The sequence below is a fragment of the Lygodium microphyllum genome, chromosome 24 (assembly GCF_053477565.2).
Source record: "Lygodium microphyllum isolate KBCC chromosome 24, Lygodium_microphyllum_v1.1.10, whole genome shotgun sequence".
NCBI lineage: Eukaryota > Viridiplantae > Streptophyta > Polypodiopsida > Schizaeales > Lygodiaceae > Lygodium > Lygodium microphyllum.
The window spans coordinates 96,834,339-96,851,656 of record NC_141158.1 but is presented as its reverse complement, the minus strand read 5'-3'; the positions used below and the strand labels follow the sequence as shown (position 1 = coordinate 96,851,656).

Below are 17,318 nucleotides of genomic sequence, written 5' to 3'. Positions count from 1 at the left end.
ACTACAATTGAAAGCCCTACATGCCTATACATATACATGTCACACAAGATGCAGGTAACCATTGGCCAACTCAGGGTCTCCTCTCGTCAAATCAAGACTAAGAGCGCAATGTACATCATGAGAGATGAGTGGATCTACAAACTATACCAAGAGGTGGAGAGCGAGAAGCACTACATGTACATATGTAAAGCCTGCAATATTTTTCGAGCTAGGTAACCCACACCATTTAGAGGAGACAACTCCCTTAAACTAGTCTCATGGAGTCCATAAACAAACACCACTCGTCTATCAAATAGATATTGCAAAGCTACAAATGATAGTGTGAAAATATAATGGAGCCTTATGAACCTATCCAGGGAGAATGAAGGAGGTGATGGAGAATCAAGCCATAATCATGATTAGATTACAAAGACATACTAGAGTTCAAAGAGGGGCCTACCTAGAGTTCAGGACATAATTATGAACATATCTATGGAGAATGAAAGAGGTGATGGAGAATCAAGACATAGTCATGATCAAATTCAAAGATATACACAATCTTTTCATGGGTAATGATGTAGTCATCGCATTTCACAAATTATGAGTGCCACATTGACCCAAACCCATAAAAGACCTAGCAATCTGGCACTCCTATGTAGCAAGATTATATATGTACTATAGTAGTCATCGATTCCATACCCTCCAAGGTCCCACATTATGACATCCACCTTGTTCACACAAGATAAATTGAGAAAAGCCAGTGTATCCACAACATGAGCAATTCATGGATCATATGGGTATACAAGATGAGCACTTAATTCACATAGTGGATATTTGGCCCCCCCTCACATCTACGATAGGACATTGGGAGAGGACTTTCAAGATGACAGGACCATACACCATTGTGCCTATACATAAATATGGACACCCTCTAGATCCAAGCAACTATATGAACATTAGCATTGGCCACACACTAACCAAGATCGTAGTGATGAAAACTAAGTTTAACAACTATGAAGATAGGGGGATTGAAAACCACAAGACAGGTTGGATTTAAACAAGGGTTCTTTACACTAAGATCACAACTTCACCTTGCAATAGGTATGATTCAGCATGCAAAAGCTAGGAAGAAGAGGTTCTACTACCACACTAGCCAAGATCATAGTGATGAAATCAAAGTTTAGCACCTATGAATATAGGGATATTGAAAACTATAGGTCAAGTTAGATTCAGACAAGGGTTATCTACACTAGAGATCACAACTTCACCTTGCGTCAGGTACAATTGAGCATGCAAAAGCTAGGAAGAAGAGACACTACTACTACTTTGTGGACTTCCATAGCCTTTGATACAATTCCACCAAATACTATAGGGGTTGCAAACACTTGGGATTCCATTAGACAAGATTAGGGGCATCTACACACTAAGGGGTTAATAGAACAAGTTGGATAAGAGGGATTTCAAAGATGATCTCTTAGCACCATCAATAAGCAGCAAGGTGGTCATCTCTACACTCATTGGACTCTACATCAATGAGATAGAGGACTATATCATAGAAGGTGGCAATGATGCAATGGACATAGTAGGTAAATTGGTCCCTATTATGCTTTGTTGATTATATCATCTTGTTGCTTGAGTCATGGGTGGATCCAAAGGGACATCTTCATGCTCTACTTATTTCTACATAGAGAGGAGAATGATCATAAATCTTGGGAAATCCCAAGATCATGATCACTCACCCATCATCTCGAATATCGAATGAGGTCCATTTTCACCCTAGGAGCTAAACAAATAGAGATGGTTGATATATGTCTATTTTTGGGGTATCATTTATCATATTCACTTGAAGATTCACGATGTCACAGGCAACTAATGATTCACTTGCACGAAGATATGGAACATTAGCCATGTTGGAGAGAGAGTGCTACTAGGCACACATCATCCATGAGGCCCACAAATGAAGGTAGTTGCTTGATACATTGATCACACTAGTTACGATGTATGGAGAACCTATCTAAACCCCTATTTTTGTTGCATCCCTATGGAAAAGGGCATAGATTATCATGCTCTTACAAATGATCTAGAACAATTTATTAATATCCATGAAATTATCAAAGTAGAGTTTACAAAACCACCCATGGTGATGGTGGTCATTTTCAAACCATCGACTTCATATGAGTTATGCATCCAAATAGATTCTTAAGAGGATTTTCAATACCTCCAAGCAACTAGCCCAAGCAAAACATGAAAGCTCATAGTATGCACAAGTGAAGCATTGGCTCGTATATTAAGAGGACGCCAATACTAAGATAGGATTTTGTCAATTAGACATAAAACATACACAAATTACACACAAATAGCCCCTCCCAAAGATATTATACCACATGGACCACTTTTTGAGGACACTAGATGGTTTCATTGAGAGACTTAGATAACTAAGCATATACATGCAACATAAGATGTGAGCAATCAACTCAAGGTCTTCTCTCACTAGCCACGAATCAAGACAAGTAGAGCAACTTGCAACCCTAGAGTTGAGAGGACTTGCAAACTATAACAAAAGGAGGTGGAGAGCAAGTACTACACGTGTAGATGAGGGTCCAATCCCTAGATAAACGATGGTTGATCCAATTCCTCCTTGAGATTCAAGCTCCACATCATTACTCCAATCTGACACCATATAGAGGAGGAAGAAACAATCACAGCTTATTGAGTAGATCACACTAGAAAGAGATTATGGAGATTTGCAAATGGCATGCGCACCACTTGGAAGCACTTGGACAAATGCTATACATGCACAATCTCATCAAGGACATATGATATATTACACCCAATCGATACAGAGACTGGATAGAGTTAGATAGAATTGCCCTACATGGTTGTCTTCTTTACACATATAGTAGCTTTTCACTCAGTCACATAGCTCACCATTTAGTGCTCCATCAATTCACCCCTTTTATCCCTCCATTGACATTGTATTGTACATCACTTTGCATTGCACATCACATATCACACTTTGCATGATAAACCTTGATGTACATTGAAGTATATGATTATCTCATGGGTCGGATTTGGCAACGATAGACGTCTCTCTCTTTCTCTCCATACATACATACATACATAACATTCTCTCCATACATACATACATACATAACACATATCAACGCCTTATTACCTCACGTGGCAACCCCAACATGATAGGATAATAGCTTTATTAGTGCAATTAAATTGCTAGTGTGTAAAATTGGCCAATAAGATTTTGCCATGGTAGATTTCATCATAAGAATTTAATTAATGATTTGTTAAATAAATTTTACTACTAATGTACAAACATTTGGCAAAGGGAATGGAGAACCATACAAACAATTAAGCAAAGTGAGTGTTCTTGGTGCAAGTGTGACATGGCTAACTTCTTCTTTTTTTGCAAATAAAATGTGGCTGATTATATTACTCAAAAAATTTGATTACAACGGAGTGCTCATGCTCAACAGACTAGCTGGAGCTGATGTAGAAACACAAATACATCATGTATACAAGCCTCTCAAGGCGGTTTAGGGGGGATGGGGGCAAGAAGCCATAGAGGGAGGGGTGTATCGCTATCTGGGGCTGCCTGCCTGCATCACGAAAAACAGGTCTTGGCCGCCCCAGGTATGCATGAAATGACAACGGAACTCCTGATGAGCCCTGGACTCGCACTGCACGTGATCCCAACGGCCATGGAGGGAGTGGATGGAGGTTCAGAGCTCTACCAAGGTCACCTGTGCTGAAAGTCTCTCTTCGCCGAAACTTTCCTAACACCGGGTCTTCTTGATATGCCATCGAGTAAGACTCCCTATGATCTCCCATACCTCAGAGTGGTCTCTTGTGGGCTCCAGTACCTGCCGGATGGGTAGAGCCTCCAAACCGACCACTGCGCATGACCCTGCCTCAATGATGAATATCGTGCCTTGCATCCTAGCCTCATACAGAAGGTGACGGCCCTGGCTAACTGCCTGCCAGCAGAAAGCTCCCCATGTGATACATCCAAGGCTGGGTGCTGTACGGTCGATGATGAATATCGTGTCTTGCATCCTAGCCTCATACAGAAGGTGACGGCCCTGGCTAACTTCCTGCCAGCAGAAAGCTCCCCATGTGATACATCCAAGGCTGGGTGATGTACGGTGAAGGATGCGGCATGCTCCTCTCCACACGAGCTGTGCCTCCTCACATGACCAAAGGCAGTGCTTTGGGGTTTCCAGAGGATGCTGTGTGCAACGCTTACAATCTCCCTCCTGCATCTAGGCAAGCCAACTTCCCACGGCCAAGCCTCCATGTGCCACGAGCCATAAGAAATATGATATCCTCCTTGGCCTCCAACTATCCCATAGGCAGCGCCAGAAGGTCTGTCGAAACGGCCTCGTGATGCTATGCTCCGCCTAGTGCCTGCTACGTGACGACGCCCAATCCATATCTTCCTGCATCAGTACGTGTCTGCCAATCCTCGCAGTGTACACTCCTAGAACCTCGATGGCTTCTTGGCAACTGCAGTGGTCGGCCATAGCTACTCTCCTGGATTCCTCTCTAGCTCATTAAGTGGTCTGCCCTCCCAGATCCAAAGGCGTCACTCCCTGAGATCCTTCCAGAAAACATAGGGGTCCAGTTGCCATGTCTTCCCCTGAAGGCCCACCACTCGAATCCTCCTCCAATAAAGGGCAGCTATCCCCTCATCTTGCTGCCCTCTATCAAGGGCCAGACGCCTCCCCTCCTGAATGGTGAAGAAAGTCCCTTGCAGGGCACCGCCCACTATCTGCTACCTGTAGGGGGATGCCTGTTGGTGAAAACCTGGCGACCCATATCTCCCCGAGCTCTATCGGCACTCATATCAAGGGAGCAAGCTACTCCGGAGGTATTGTTGCGTCTATCTCCCTTCGCCTCAACTCCACTCCTCTCTGGCAGTTTGATACTTGCTGCAGCACCTCCTCGTCCGCCATCCTGTACACCTCCCGCCATGTCCTGATGATACGAGCCGGGCCGGCCTCCCAACTAGCCCACTCAATGTGGGGCCACTTGCCAATTTCTGCCCCTTTCTAATCTTTGACCTAGGGGTTCCAGATCCTCGCAGCCTGGGGAGCTCTGGATTAGGGCCTTACGGAGGCCCTGCCACACGTGGAGTAAGCTACGTAGGAAAGGTGATTTGGAGGGGGTGATCTGGGCTGACATGAAGATCCATCTCAGGGACGGCCTCCACTCAGTGCCAAGCCTCGGTCTACAATCCTGCAATAGGACCTTCCAGGTCTGCCCTTCCCATGTGAGGCCGCGGACACTAGCTTGCCCAAGAGGGCCATACTCTGCAACTCCGAGTCTATGATCCGAAGCCCTTCCATTGACTAATGCCGTATGATGGTCGCCCACGCCACCTTGGCCCGAGAATCCCTGGAGCCGTCTGACCCAGACCAAAGGAAGTTCCGCACTAGGCGGCGAAGCTGCACTATGCACGATGAGGAGAAGCACCAACACGAGGCGATGTACTAGGCCGTCGCTAGGAGGACTTGGTTAACCACCAGGGCTCGGTCGGCTAGTGAGAGGCGAGCCGTGCTCCAGCAGGTCAGCTTCCTCCGAATAGAATCGAGGACTGGAAGAAACTGTTGGGCGGCGGGAGTGATGTCGAGTCCCACCTGGAACCCTAGATATCAGACGGTCTCACCCATCTAAATCCTAAGTGGACGCCTCACTCCGTACTAGAGTCCAGGTCTGTGAGGAAACCAACAGACTTTCGCCAGTTGATTTTCGCTCCCACTGCAAAACAAAACACCTCAAGAGCTAGCCTCACTCTCTCCAGTATCAACTCATCGTCCTCTATGTAGAGTGATGTATCATCTGCATACTCTGAGACTAGTAACTCAGTCTCCTCTCTCACAGAAGTCGGAGGCCGCGTAATCCGCTGACACGGGACCTGAGGAGGTGAGACAACGCCTCTGCAAAGAGTAGGAACATGTACGGGGCTAGGGGGCAGCCCTGCCGGACGGATCTCTCCAACCGAAACTCCTCCCCTCGCCTACCACCTATGAGAACCCTGTTGGTGGCCGATCTGTAAAGTGCGGCAACCCCGCGAATCCAAGCTTGGGGGAAACCCAACCTCACCATGGTGCCCTCTAGGAAATCCCAGTCTACCCTGTCATAAGCTTTCTCAAAATCCAAGAGTAGTACGGTCAGTCTCTGCCCACTGTGGTGAGCCCACTCTATCGCCTCAAAGAAAGTGAATACATTGTCTAGGATACTCCTATCCTGGACAGCCTATCTGCGTGTCATGGATGATGTCTGGTAGCACGGGGCATAGTCGCTTACCAATCATCTTTGCCAGTGCCTTATAGGCCATTGACAATAAGGTGATCGGTATCCACTGGGAAAGCTCCAATCGATCTTTCCCTTTGGGGAGAAGACTGATAAGGCTTGCCGAAAGGCTCCCTGGCATCTGTCCTAAAGTGAAAATCTCTTGGAAGGCCATTAGTAGGGGGTCCTTCACCACTTCCCACTAGGTAGTAAAGAAGGCCTTAGAGAGGTTATCCTCTCCCGAGCATTTTTGCCCGTCTTGTGTATGGAAAGCCTCCTCTAGTTCCTTCTAGGGGGCTAGGAGGGAGCATCCCATCTCCTCTGTGACAAGGGACGAGATGTGATCCCAAACCTGCTGCCTACATCGATGTCCTCTAGTTGAGGCTGTCTCTTGCTGGAAAAGGCGTTTGTAGTAATCAATGGCAATCTCCATCACCTCGTCTGGGCTAGAACGAGTCCTTCCATACTGATTTCGAAGGCTGGTGCACCTGGAAAAGCTCCCTGCACATCGTGTCCCCCTTCCATGCCCAAAAAGCTATTGAGGTGCGAAAGAGAACTCAGAACGCCTGTCCTCTAGGCCAGCAATGGCTGCTCGCGCTTGCACCTCCTATGCTTGGAGGGTGGGATCCCCTGGTGCCTCCTGTAGTAATCATTGCGTGGCTGCAAGGTCTTCTCCCAGCTTTGCTACTTGGCCTGTATGGCTGCCTCTTGGCAGATTCTGCTCGACTCGGCTAGGACCTCTGCAACCTCCTCTACGATCCGGTCTCTCCTGCCCCACTGCCTAGTCCAGAGCTGCTCTGTCTGTCTCGTCACCTCTTTCCTCCTATAGATTGAGTCAGGGATCCTACAAGATCGAGTGTCTAGGGCAAATGCTGGGGGATCTAGTGTTAGGAGAACCGGGCAATGATCAGACAACGTGGTGCCCGCCAACTGCCCAATTTGGCCTCCATGAGAGCCTCCCTACTCTCCCACATAAAACTTGTCCAACCGCTCCAGCAGGACTCCACCTAGCCACATGTATCCCCAAGAGAAGTCAAGTGACCTCTCCCTCCTGTGGAAGGTAGGGTCTCTCCAAGCATCACGTGCACCTACTACCAATAGAAATACCTCCCATGTCTTCTAATGCTCCTTGGCCATGCCCTGATAGTTTCTGTCTCTGCCCTGCTAGTCCTCCAAAGCCTCTAGGTTGTTGAAGTCTCCTCCAACGATCCAAGAGTCCACCTCAAAGAGTCCATCCGTGATCTCCACCCAGAACCTATTGCGTGCCCTAACCTCCGTAGGTGTGTAGACATTGAGGAATTCAAGACACGAGTCTCTAATATCCAGTCTGATCCATAGAACCCTCCTTGCTACTATCGTCCCGTGATCTCGTACACAGGTGGTGAGACTCGAGCCAATAGAGGTGCATACGCCTCCACTCCTGCCGTAGGCACCTATGGCGTGCTCCCAGTAAGTGTGCGAGCTGCCCGGGAGTACCTTCCCTATCCACTGGGCCTGGGAAGAAGTGAGCTTGTGCTCCTATAGAAGTAAAATGTCGATCCGTTTGGCAAGGGCAAGTTGCAACTCTTACCGAGCAATCAACTTCCTGGAACCACGTACCCCGCTGTAGTGGAGACTATTCACATTATAGGATGCAAGGTGTAACACTGTAAGCTCATGGAGAAACCTGCGATTGACCTAACAGTGGCATCTATTCCGTGTGGAGGCTGCTGATGAGGATGAGAAACTATGGGGCATGCAAGTACGCTTTGCCGCAGGACTGGACGGCGAACTCCAATCTCCCATGGTGGCCCTCGGCTGGACCATAGGGGTGATAGATGCTCCAGGTGGTACTATTAATGCATCTATCAGCCATGCTGACAGTCGTGACTCCATACATTGGTAGAAATGGGCCACCTATGCCAGGCGCCACTTGATCACATCTCTCGGAGCCCTCCATTGTGGAGGGGCTCGAAAGATAATGCTCAAGTGTGGGACCTCGGCGCCAGCCGACCAATTAATGTCCATCATGCAACCAAGCCACTGCTGTGCAAACAATGCTAGTCCTCCTCCCATCCACTGGGAGATGTGGTCCACCACCTGAATCTTCAACTCCTCCATCTGTGTCGTCGTCCAATCCCCTGAGTGAGAGAACTAAAAGAAGAAAGAGTAGTTTGGTCCATCCGATGGTGCTAGTAGATAGACCTTGACCCTCTTTGACTTGCGAACCACGAAGATCCCCACCTCTAGAGGTAGTGGGAACTCTCCGCGCTCCGCAACTCTCAGGTAGGACTATGGGCCACTACGAAAGAGCTCCTGTGGCAACAGCTGTGCTTGTCTTGGGAAGGTGTGACGGGCAGCAGGGGTAGATGAGTTGGTGGCTGTGGGAGGGGGAGGACTGCTGGTGCGAGGAGGATGTAGGCATGTGTGGCTCACCACCTCCTGTGGGAGGAGCGCGAGTGGGTCTGGAGGGATCACTTGAAACGGATGTGGATCAGGGGGGGTGCTCGGCAAGGGAGTTGGTGGGGGGGAAGAGGGTCGAGGGATGGTGGGATGGTCAGAAGTATGTGGCGGGTGTGGGGGATGGCTGTGGCCCTGGAAGGGGGGGGCTGTGAGCCAGAGTCAGTGGGGGAAGCTTGGGAGGTGGGGGAGGGTGGGTGTGGGGGCTGTGGGATCTCAGGTGGGGTAGTCTGTGGTACGAGTAGTGGCTGTGGGGGATTGCGGTCCTGCCGAGTGGGACGGGCAAGGGGGGCTATGGAGTGCTTTGCTGAGGGGGTGTCGCTTGCCCTCCTGCACCCTGCTGTCAAGGCTGCGACTGAGGCGCTGGCTGTGCCCCGCCCCCCCCCCCCCCCCACCGTCTTCCTCTCTGTCATCTTTGGACCCATGTGAAGCCATCGACGTCCACCTGTGGGCCCATCGCCGGAGCCGCCTTGGACTCGAAATGCGTACAATCTGCTGCCTTATGTCCAAAGTCGTGGCAGCGCAGGCACTGCCCTGGTTACCCACTCACCATGACCTGCTGTCTAAAGGAATGACCTCCAGCCTCAATCTCCAGGAACTTTGGTATGCTTTTTGTGTCTTTCACAGCCACAAAGAAAGCAAGGAGAATTGTGCCAAAAAGCCGTCTAAAGTCCTCCACTAATTGACGATACTCTACCGCCAGTCCGGGAAAGAGTAGGGGTGACTAGGTGTCTGAGAAAACTGTTGTGGAGCGCAAATGACTCCACTGTGAAGCCGCTATACCAGGGAACCATGTAGATGAACCCCTTCGTGGAGGCATAGGGCAAGCTCTCCAACTCACGGGCTGTGTCCGCAGAGGTGAGTCGAAGCTAGGCCCTTGATGGGGAAAGTCCGACGACCTGACCAAAGATCACTATTTCTTTCAGCTCCAACTCTGTGGCCCGGACGGCCAAGAGCTGTTTCTCAGAGAGGATGATGCACAAGGTGTTTGACTGGGGGCCACTTGTCGAATGCGGCGGCATCTGACCAGAGGTTTATATTGCGCATCCTAGCTGAGGACCTACCACTCACGCTACTGCGCTGTCGAAAGGGGGGGGGGGGGGGGGGGGGGAATGCTGCTTCACAGGAAGGGAGCAACTAGAGGGGAAGAGGGTCAATGGCAAGGAAGGGGGAGGGGGGTGAGGAATGCTTGTTTACACGGTGGGGAAGGTGTTGGACATTGCTGTAGTCCAGCTCGTAGCGAGGCGAATGAGTGTGTTAGGCCTATCGGACAGTGCTATGGGCCACAGTACGGGAACAGGTTGGGGGGGGGTGGAGGCGGGGAGGGGGGGGAGTACGGAGGGGTGGGAAACCAAATCCTCGGGTGGGAGGACACATTGCGGGAATGCGAGAGGGGGGGGAGGCAGGTTTCTAGGTGAGGAACAATAGTGGTGTGTTTGAGGCAGGGGAGGTGAGGCGTGCAAGGGGGGGGGGGGGGGGGGGGGGGGGGGGGGGGAGGGAGAGGGGTCGCACTGGGGGGAGATGGAGGGGGGTCACACCGCGCGCTAGGGGGAGATGGGGGGAGACGGGGGACAGGCGGCACAGAATGCCCGGGGGGGGGGGGGGGGGGGGGGGATGATGGCGGGGAACTAGCGGCGCACGCCACGGGACAGTGGGGGGCGCACTGGAGATGTCGGGGGTGATAGAGCAACGACGCGTAGGTAAGAGCTCAAAATCTTTTTATACACGGCTAACTTTTACTTGGGCTATGTCATGAATGTTGGTTAGTAGTTACTTGTGTTTATCAAAAACTTTAATCTACCATTTGGAAGCTGATGTTACTCAGTGTGTGTAAGATGTGAACCCGTAGACAAGTTATATTTTTTCTTGCACATCCAAACCCTCCATGCAAAAAAAAAGCCACTCCTTCCCACCCTAGATAAAGAGAATAGTAAATAAGATCAACTGAAAGAGTCCCAAGGACAATGCTCCTGCACATCTCACACACTTTTGTTATTGGTTTCATATAAAGTTAGCAATCTAAACCTGTAAAATTAAGGAACTTCAAACAAAAGAACAAAAACAAAGACAAACTGAGCAGGGTGGATATAGCTTGCCCAGTTCCAGCAGCCAACAAAAAAAACAAAATGTAGATACCTCCCTCTTTCAATTTATATTTCTCAATGCAAAAAAATGGTGACAAATTATATCTACAACCAGGATACAGCATCAGCCACAGCCAAAATTGGCAAGTTTAAAGGTGAAGAATCAGGAAGACGTACAAGCAAGATCAAACAGAGAAGACCCCTTTTACCAATCAGCTCGTGTAAATGATGTAGATTTTGATTTCAATAGTTTGCGTTTGCGAAAGCTCATGCCACCAAGCCAACTCTTCAAAGAGCCATTGGCTGGTGCTGGAGTGGGGTGTTTAATGGTTTCCATTTGGATATCATCACTAACTTGCTCTTTGTATCTCTGTTGACTGAGATTCTTCATTCTAGTTACAGCTTGAGATGCCATACCCACAGCCTGCAATACAGCCCATTTCTATCATGAAATGAATGAAAGATGGTGTGTGTTGTAAGTGGTTTCCCAAAAGAATGTGTGCAAGTGGTGTGTGTGTATATGTACGTGATGGGTGGGGTGTATTTGTGTGTGTGTGTGTGTGTGTGTGTGTGTGTGTGTGTGTGTGTTGGGGGCTGGGGCAGGGGGGTCAGGGGGTATATGCAGTTTGTGGGATAGGTGCATGTGTGCATGTTTGGCTCCTCAAATGTCCAACAGGAAAGCTTAACCCTTGGCCTCTGATCATGATGTGTTTTCACCCCATTTGGGCTTTCACACATGGTAATATAAAGCACTAAAATTAAATGCTACAAAAGAACTGTGCACGCATTCACCTTCATTGGCTTTAGCAAGTCGATTTGAGAGTGGTCCAACACACGCTGGCCTTTCTCATTTATGTGGATAAAGTCGATGTAGTCACCCTCCCAAACTACATCGTTGTCACATACAAAGTAATCCTAGTGAGAAGAACATGGAAGTGTTACTCCTCTCAGACCCAAAGTTACCATATTGATTCAAACAGGGAGCATAGTGCCACTTAACAATATGTAAGTTCAGAGTTTCTACTCCTTGAGAATTTACTTCAAAAAGCAGGAGGATATGACATTTTTGTAAGACGCTTTTCAGGTTTTTTGTTTGTTTTTTTTTGTTGGGGGTGTGCAAATCTGCTTATTGTTAAACGGAAGCCATGCCAATCAATGTAAGTAAACTATAGCCAGAGCAGCTCCTCCATCTTGCAGCACATCACATGTGAGAAACTTTACACCAATGAAACAGGTTCTCTTGAATCCATTTTCAAGAATGCTTCTGCAATTATTATCAAGGACCATATTTTCAAGCGCAATAAACATCAAGGATTCTTCAAGGCAAGCTTAACATACACTTGAAGGAGGTGCTATTCCATAGCTCTTCAAAAACAATAACTTCTTGTGGAAGAGGTGCTTACCATAGCTTTCAAAAAGGGCAGACTAGACCATAGGCTATTTGTCTCATTGTGCCCCAAAACCAAAAAACCCAAAGCCAATTTTTCCAATGTCTAATTTCTTAACACTGTCAAGGATGAGGATGTGGGTGACTGGTCTGGGCAGGAACCTTTCAAAGTGATTGGTTATGCAAAGCAATTTAGCTACAGGTGCCATGGCTTCAGCAACAGCATAGCCTTCTAAAGAGTTGAACAGAAACTTCTCAATCCATGTCACTGGATGGGTGAGGGAGTCCACTCTGAACCTTGAAAACAATCATCAATCAAGCAGCTGCAGGCTTTGCCTGATAGAAACAAATTTTGAAGGAGCTTGGAGGTATGAAGATTTGTGGGGGTTACACATTGTCAACTCAGTAAAATGACCACAAAACCTGATGGGATCAACTTTCCCGCGGTATGCAGACTCACCTATGGGTCCCAGAGCCATCATCCATGCTACAAAGGTTGGAGTTTAGAGAGAGTATTCTTGTTGGTAATAAAATTTAAGAAACACATTATTCAATCATCATATGCAGCACTCTGCTGCAAACTTCTCCACTACCTGCAGGGTCCTCTCACCATGAATTTGCTGGTTCCTTTCCCATGGCAGACCCACTACCATACACTGTGTTTGAATGAAGTGAATTAATTTACTAAAGTTCTGCATGATCATTAAATGCAAGTAAATGGCCAGAGCATGAGATATTTGTAATGGAGGGGAAAATGGTAAATAATGGGAAAATTATACTAGTTAAATCGGGAGGATATATAAGATGTAAAGAGGCTCATTTTTCATCATCATTGTGCAATATTGTAATGGAGGGGAAAATGATAAATGATGGGAAAATAATATTAGCCACATTGGCAGGGCATATAAGATGTAAAAAGGATCATTTTTCATCATCGTCACCTTCTCACTCAGCTTCTATGGCTGCTCTCTTCTCTCTCTTCTTCTAGTCTTTCACTCTCATGTTTCTCTCTCTTCTGCAGTCTTCTCTCTCCTTTCTCCTCTAGTTCCCTTCTTGACAAGAGTGCAAAGAAAAGGATCTATGTCTATGTTTCAGATATGGGGAGGAGTATACTGCTGATCATGCCACCAAATGTGTGCACAAGAAAGCTATAAGTAAACAACATGTTTATCATTGAAGAGCCGGGAGAAGAGGATGAAGTGATCATGAAGATGTCACTGGCCAAGATCAATTTTATGACCCTCTAGAAGGATTTTCTTTTAATCCTGGCGACCACATACCTATTAATCTAGGTGGACAAGAGAGTAGTAAGCTATTGGATCATTTTGGATGCTACTACTACGGCCTATTCAATATCAATGAATACATGGATAGGTCCAACAGCCCAAGCATACCAAGAGTTCAAGGAAGCATCCATAGCAAAATTGTGTATATCTTGGTAGATAGTGGTAGTATATATAGCTTTGTAAATAAGCAAGTAATCGAAAGATTGTAATGTCTTTCCGCTGAATTACAGTAGCCTATTAAGATTCAAGCAGCCAATGGTAATGAAGAGATTAACACCCAAATGTACTATGAAGTTCCCCTACATTTGGCTGAAATTATAAAGCATAGGTAGACTTGATTGCTTTAGATATGGACCTTATTGATGCGGTTTTAGGCTATGATTGGCTGACGCAATTAAGGAGAATCGCTATGGATCTCTCTCAATTGTACATGAAGTTTCCATGAAGGATAGCTCATACACCTAGAGGAAATCCATAGCAAGCAAAATTTCAACTCATTATAGGAAAACAACTCAAAAAAGGGTTTAAGAAGCACTCATAAATATTTCTTTTACACCTTAACAAAGAGGTTACAGAGCAATCCAAAGAATCAACAAAGAATTCAGCATTGAAAGCTCTTTTGGAGGAGTATAAATACTTGTTTCAAGTACTTACAATGCTCCTTCCTAGTAAGCAATGAATCACCCCATAGACTTCGAGCCTCACTCAAAGCCAATTAATAAGCTACCTTACAAACTCTCAAAATGTTAAAAGGAGTAAGTAGCCAAGCAAATTAAAGACTTGCTAGAGATGGAATTTATTCAGCCTAGTTTTTCACCCTATGCTTCTCCAGTCTTGTTGGTCAAGAAAAATGATGGCACTTTTCGAATGTGTGTTGATTACAAGGACCTCAACAAGATCATAGTCAAGAATAGGTATCCTATCCCTAGAGTTGATGATTTACTTAATGAGCTAAAAGAGGCAAAGTACTTTACCAAGATAGATTTGAGATCTCGCTACCATCAAACTAAAATGAGAGGGTAATAAAGTGAAGACAACATTTAGGATTGATCGAGGGCTCTATCATTTTCTTCTTGTACCATTTGGGTTAACAAACACACAAATCACCTTTCGGAGTCTTATAAATAAAATATTGCCGCCCTTCATTTTTAAGTTTGTATTAGTATTCTTCGATGGCTTTCTCATCTATAGCAGTTATGGATCATTTCATGTATATAAAGAAGGTGTTTGATGTTTTAAGGCATCACAGATTGCTCATTAAGGACACTAAACGTTCACTCATGTAAACTAAAGTGAAGTAATTGGGACATGTTGTGAGTAAAGAAAGAATTAAGACTAATCCTAAGAAAGTGTAGTGTATTAAGGAATGATCAATACTCACCAATACCACTTCTCTTCATGGTTTTCTTGGTTTATCTTCTTTCTATCAAAGATTTCTCAAGCACTGTGTGACTAATGTAGCATCTTTGACAGACAGGCTGAAGAAAGAAGCTTTCTTCTAGGATGCTATAGCTAATTGGAGTTTTCATCAGTTAAAGGAATTGCTCACTTCAGATCCTACCTTGGTTTTCCTTCACTCTTCAAAAGAGTTTACTATCTAGTGTAATGCTAGTGGACCGGTCATAGATACAATTTTACTTTAAGAACATGGGATCATTGCCTTTAAAAGTTGCAAGTTGAGGAAAAAAGAGATGAAAATGAATGTGTATGACCAAGAAATATTGGCTATCCTTCATGCAATCAAGAAGTGGCACCACTATCTTTATGGCAGCCGGTTTAGAGTATAGAGTCGATGGGTTGTTATCTTGCAAAATTATGACTAGGAGCAAAGATAATATCATGACTGATTCACTCATACTAAGGGCAAGGATAATATTATGGCTGATTCTCTTTGAAGAATGCGAGGATGCAAGGTTTCATCTATAGCTGAGTTTCATAGCGCTTGGATTGAAGAGCTCAAAGAGGCCTATTTGTTAGATGAGGAATTCAGCCATATATTCTAGAAATCACAAGGACTAATAAAATAGAACTCTCAATTCAGCTAAAAAATGGTCTTATTTGGTTTCATGGTAAGATTGTAATCCCATATACTTCCTACTTCAAGCAAAAGATAATGGACAAGATACATTCTTTCCCTATAGTTGGTTATCTAGATGTCTTCGAAACCTATGACAAAATCTCCAAAAAAATTGACTAGAATGTCCTATGGAAGGATGTCAAAAACTTTGTTTCTAGATGTGTGCCGTGTTAGCAAAATAAAAACATCACTCTTAAGCCAAGAGAATTATTGCAGCCATTACCTATCCCTAAAGGTTAATCGATCCACATAACAATGGATTTTATCATTGGGTTATCTACAACCGAAAAGGGGTAGAATAATATTTGGCGGTGGATAGACTCACAAAAGCAGTCCATTTAATTCCCAGGAAGACCTAGTAGCAAGTCAGTTTATGAAGCATGTGTTAAGTTGCATCTACTACTACTACACATCATAGTTCATGACAAGGACACCAAATTTATGAGTAATTGTTGGCAGGTGGTTTTTACCTCAATGGGAATAAAATTAGTTCCATCTCTAGCATATTATCCCCAAACTGATGGTCAAATGGAGAGGGTGAATAAATGGCCTGAGACCTATTTAAGGCCTTTCTGCCATGATATACAACATATTGGGATTCGTGGATTCATTTGGTTGAGTTTACCTACGATAAATCCACTCATTTTAGCATAAGAGTCTCTCCCTTTGAGGCTTTGTATGGATATAGAATGCCCCTTCCTACGATCATATTTAATGAGAAGATAAATCCTCAAGGAAAAGACGAATTGGATCGCATGCAAGTTCTACTTCAGCAGTTTAACATGAATCTTAAGAAAACTCAAGATCAAATGAAGCTTTATGCTGATGAGAAAAGACGACCTATAGAGCATCAAAAAGAAAAGTTGATACTTTTGAATATGCCTAAGTTACAGTATTTGGAACTAGCCTTCCTCTTCGGATAGGGTGGTAAAACCTGATCAAGCACTTAATTACAGCAATTGATAACTGAGCATAAACTGAAATGCACACATTACCTTAATAATCTTGGATAATAGACACTTGGTTGGCCCCAAAACTGGCGCCCCTTTCGGTATTTATTTAACTTTGATTGCTAATGGACAGCATATAAGTTGAGATTTCATAATCTCCTTTGCTGATCCAAAAGCCCCTTGTTGTATATATAATCAGCAAGCAACTTGAGCCAATTGCCCCGTGATTTTCACCCAAAACTTGCCAAAATGGAACCACCAAATCGGCCAAATGCTGCCCCAATTTACAATGGATGGACTGGCAGTCGAAATCCCTATCAATTCCACAAATTTTAGGTATACCATGCCTTCTTTTATTGGCACCGGTCCCAAGGTGATTGTCAAACCCTAATTTTTACACAAATTTTTTACCGTTTAAAGTAGAAATCCTCCTATTGTCCACCAATTCTAGTTGAGATCTACTCAAAATGGCTGAAAAATGCTAAAATCTCTTAAGAAGGGACTAGAATCTAGTTGGCATAACTTATCAAAACTTTTGCCTTTGACACCCATTGCATCCTCAGGGTCCTTGGCTTGTGACTATGAAATAACTACCATGTGCATCACATGTGCTAAACAACCTTGCACATTTGATTAATAACTTAATCAAATGTTATCGTCAAGATTAAAGCATCTTAAAATTTCACCTCCCCGTGACAATATTCCAATCTCAAAGATGGCTCTAGCAACAAGTTAGTCTATATATTTTATGGGCCATACACGATTGTGAAGCATGTAGGTGATTTAGCTTATTGCCTAGAACTCCCT

At 45.3% G+C, this 17,318-nt stretch overlaps 1 protein-coding gene across 10 annotated transcripts in view; it reads right to left on the bottom strand.

The window, feature by feature from the left end:
- Positions 1–10,837: 10,837 nt before the first annotated feature.
- LOC148015397 (uncharacterized) overlaps positions 10,838–17,318 on the bottom strand; it is a 157,689-nt gene continuing 151,208 nt past the window's right edge. For 9 of the 10 annotated variants that reach the window (XM_087665504.1, XM_087665497.1, XM_087665500.1 and 6 more), the window contains 2 exons: positions 11,604–11,726; positions 10,838–11,235 (listed from right to left, as the gene is read on the bottom strand). In XM_087665504.1, the coding sequence (XP_087521630.1) occupies positions 11,017–11,235; positions 11,604–11,726 (342 nt within the window). In that variant the 3' untranslated portion in view covers positions 10,838–11,016. The remainder of the gene's footprint in view (positions 11,236–11,603; positions 11,727–17,318) is intronic. The other variant, XR_015688374.1, reaches the window with a different exon arrangement.